This window comes from Gossypium hirsutum, chromosome D07 (genome assembly GCF_007990345.1).
Source record: "Gossypium hirsutum isolate 1008001.06 chromosome D07, Gossypium_hirsutum_v2.1, whole genome shotgun sequence".
NCBI classification, from domain to species: Eukaryota; Viridiplantae; Streptophyta; class Magnoliopsida; order Malvales; family Malvaceae; genus Gossypium; species Gossypium hirsutum.
Window position 1 is genome coordinate 17,467,118 of NC_053443.1, and position 3,960 is coordinate 17,471,077.

The 3,960-nt window shown below is 31.4% G+C and overlaps 1 protein-coding gene across 1 annotated transcript; it reads left to right on the plus strand.

The window, feature by feature from the left end:
• Nucleotides 1–1,198: 1,198 nt before the first annotated feature.
• LOC107954250 (dof zinc finger protein DOF2.1) lies at nucleotides 1,199–3,065 on the plus strand. The gene is made up of 2 exons (XM_016889750.2): nucleotides 1,199–1,685; nucleotides 2,072–3,065. The coding sequence occupies exons 1-2, from the start codon at nucleotides 1,659–1,661 to the stop codon at nucleotides 2,840–2,842; spliced, it is 798 nt and encodes a 265-aa protein (XP_016745239.1). The 5' UTR covers nucleotides 1,199–1,658; the 3' UTR covers nucleotides 2,843–3,065.
• The last annotated feature ends 895 nt before the right edge of the window (nucleotides 3,066–3,960 follow it).

Sequence of the window (3,960 nt, forward strand, 5' to 3'; positions counted from 1 at the left end):
AAATAAATTTATTAATTTAATTATTTTTTTAATATTCTAGTTTCTTATGTAACAAGTTTTGTAAGTAAATTTACTTGCTGGACTATTTTTATTCCATTTAATCAATATATGCAATCATTGTTAAGAATATTCGATTCATTGTTTTTATTTATTTAACAACATATTCATTTCGTGTATGTAATTATTGTTAAAAAATAATTAAAATATATTCAATACTCTAATAATAAAAGAATTTCAAACTTTATTTAAAGTAATTGTGCAACGTTCATAAATATTTTTTTTTGTTTCCTTGAGTAGTAAAAGAACATATATTAAAAAAATAATTTGGTCAAAAGTTAAAATTTAAAGTATATATGTTATATTAACATCTCATATCGATTTGAAATATACATGTGAATAATGAATTTCGTAAAAAAATCATTTTAATTATTTTATAGTTAATTACATTCATTTTGGTATCACCACAGAATGATATATAATACAATATTTTTTTAATATTTAAAATAAAATTTAAATAACAAAATTTATTTTTAAAGATATTTTATTATGTATAAAAATATATATTTAAAGCTTTTACCGACACTTATCATCCCTTACTATTCCTTCAATAAGTTGTTAATTGAATTACAAATTCTTTAAAAAAAAAATCATTGAACAAAATTGAGATTTAAATGAGAACTTGTATTTGTAAAGATGAATTGATAGGAAGATCTCGTTAGAAAATAATAATGTTATATGAAAGCAAATTTTTAGTTATATTTTAATGGAATAATAATTATTAAAGCAATCGATTGATATGAGTATTATCGTTAATGTAATAGAATATGAGTTCGAGTATGTTGATGTCTGCTATTCTTCTATTTATAAGTTAAAGAGAGATTATAAATAATCTTAAATGTTATGTCAAAATCACATTCATTAAAGTAATGGAAGTTATATAAATATTAAAAAAAAAAAAGAAAAAGAAAAGAGAGGGAGACTGTTGCTTTATGTGATGATGATAGATGTTTGCGAAACACGAGGTTAATGGCAAGTGGTTTCATGTGTTTTGTGTGGTAAGAAAGGACAAAGAACAGCCCTTGGTGATGCTGCTTCTATTATTGCATCCAGATGGTCCCACTTTCACACCCAGTCCCCACACATAAAGCTTTTGCTTACCTCTTTCTTTTTCTATCCCTAGCTTAGCCATGGATAATTTAGAAATTAAAAAAAAAAGAGAGAAAATTCCGTTAGGGTAATGACAGCTTTCTCAGCGTGCAAGTCATAATCTTCTACGAGTAACTCATCATTATATTATCTCTATCACTTACATAAAAAGAAATCTAGAATGCATCCAAATTATGGTTAGTTTGTTAATTGATTGGTGATTGTGTAGATATAGGTCAAAGATTTTTATAATTAATGCCTTCTCTCTAATAGGAAAGTTGATAAATATCAATTCAACCCGAATCTACATAAAATTAAAATAATTAATAAAGCTATGGGGGGGGAGGGCCTCTGGTTTATATATATTAAGGTCAGTGGGAGGGGACGCTATTCTTCTTCTTTCACTTTCCTTTGAGTTGTTTAGACCTAAAACAAAAACTCTCTTCTTCACTACCATCTCTCTCTATCGGAGAATTCGCCTGTTGAATTTTGCTTTCCTTTTTGTTGCATGTATGGATCCTTCCAGAGGACTACACCAGGTATATACTGATATTTGATAACCAAAACATGTCTCTATTATTATATATTGACATACGTATATATATGTTTGATGAAGTCACAAATTTACTTTTGTTTCTGTTGATTTTCTCTTGTCTGAATATTCAAAGGGGTTTGTAATACTTCTGAACAAAGCCTAATGGATGATCTCTTGTGGAGGCTTTTGTCTATGAATATGTGTTCTTTAATCAATTAAGTAATTTTTTTCCAGATCTGATATCGGCTTCTCATTAATTCATGCTTACGTTAGTCAATTTCTGTAATTTGAATTGAAATCCTCTTAACTTTCTCTTCATCTCATACCAAATTTCTGTAATTTTTCTTCCAGGTTGGGCTAAAATTCAATTGTTTTGTTTTTGTAATGCAGGAGATGGGGAACCCTTTCTCGGAAAACATGGTGGTTAACTCAAAAGGACAGCAGCAGCAGGAAAGAAAAGCAAGGCCTCAACCAGAAGAAGCGCTTAAGTGCCCAAGATGTGAATCCATCAACACCAAGTTCTGCTATTACAACAACTACAGCCTTTCTCAGCCAAGGTATTTCTGCAAGTCATGCAGGAGGTATTGGACCAAAGGCGGCAATCTCAGGAATGTTCCCGTGGGCGGCGGCTGTAGGAAGAATAAGAGATCATCTTCAAAGAGGACCCAAGATCACGCTTTCACACCCAGTACCAACCCACTCATCACTCCCCACCACCACCCTATCCCACCTTTGACTTATGACATTGACACCAATGACCTCAGCTTGGCCTTTGCTACCGTCCAAAAACAATCTACTAGTGGGCAGCAGTTAGGGTTTGATGATCATGATGGCGACCTTTCTATTTTTGGAAACCCTAGCTTTAATGGTAATGCACTCACAAGCAGCTTTCTCGGGAACCACGGCAATCTTCAGAGTTATTGCTATGACAACATTGGGATGGGGGGTGCAACCACGGGTCTCAATGGGGAAACCATGCTGCCTTACAATAATCAAGAAATGATTGATTCAACAATGGCAATGGGACAAGACAGTGAGAATAGAGTGTTATGGGGTTTGCCTTGGCAACTCATTGCAGCAGATAATAACATGGTGGGCTTGGGTGGTCTTGATTTAGTAAGAGATAACTGGAATGGACTCCTTAATACCCCCCTAATGTAAAAAAAAAAAAAACATGACAATGATGCTGTTTGTTTTTTTTTTCTTCCCCTTATTGTCTGCAATCTGCAAGAAGTAAACAAAGGCATAGACTTTACTCATAGTATTTCAGTGTTTTTCTTTTTAAAATTATGACTCTATCATTTGGTGATAGTTCAAATTTGATTGTTAACCAAATCAACGCAATTGCAGAAGAAATTAGATATAATTTCCATTTTGGATTTCATACTTTTGTTTCTTTCGTACTTGCAGGCAGATTCTTGTAATACTACATATTATTAAATGCACATTACCACTTGGCATATTATATAAATAATTCAAAGAGTTTGAATTTGGGGGATGAAGATGGAAGCATCAAAGCACTAATCTCGGGGTGGATATTATGTTCATTCCGAATCTAAATTAAGATATGGGCGTGAGAGAAATGTCAGAAATTCACATTTCTTTAGGGTGTGCATTGACATTAAGGGTGGGAATATTGTGGCACTATACAATACTAATTTTCTATTTGGAACACTTGAATCATAAAAGGAGAAACATGTAAGAAAATCTTTGACTCACTATCCCAATGAATGAAACGACAGTCACGTCGTACATCACATATGGGGAGTTTAATACCAAAACAACATATTTAAAATCCTCCCTCCTTTCAACTAGGGTTACTATTGGTAATATTTAAATGTTTTTAATCCAGATCAACAAAATATTTGGTGTATTGTTATATTAAAGGATTGATAAATATTGTATACAAATATAATAAAATATTTTAAAAAATAAATATTTGAAAAAAAATTAATTAAATTCTTGTGTAAGAGAGTCCACAAAGCCTCTCTTTCCTTGAAGAAATTATGCTCCTTGAAATCTTAATTAATTAACAAATTTACGCTTTTCATTTAAATCTATCCTAAATAATTAGGGAGCTTAATTTGCGGTCTGCCGCTTTGATTAGAATTGTTCAAAAAAAAAAAAAATCCATTTCGAGCAGCAGTTTTTGACAATATGCTAATATGTTTTATTGTCTGACCAACCACCACTTTTTCTTTTATCACACCAACTTTCATCTTACATTCACACACCTAGAAATTTCGACAGTCCAAAATAAATTAATATGTGCATCAAAT

Excerpts from the sequence above, each read along its gene's own strand:
- LOC107954250 (XM_016889750.2), top strand. The coding sequence starts at position 1,659 with ATGGATCCTTCCAGAGGACTACACCAG. Across the intron at positions 1,686-2,071 it reads CTTCCAGAGGACTACACCAG|GAGATGGGGAACCCTTTCTC; the intron begins GTATATACTGAT and ends TTTGTAATGCAG.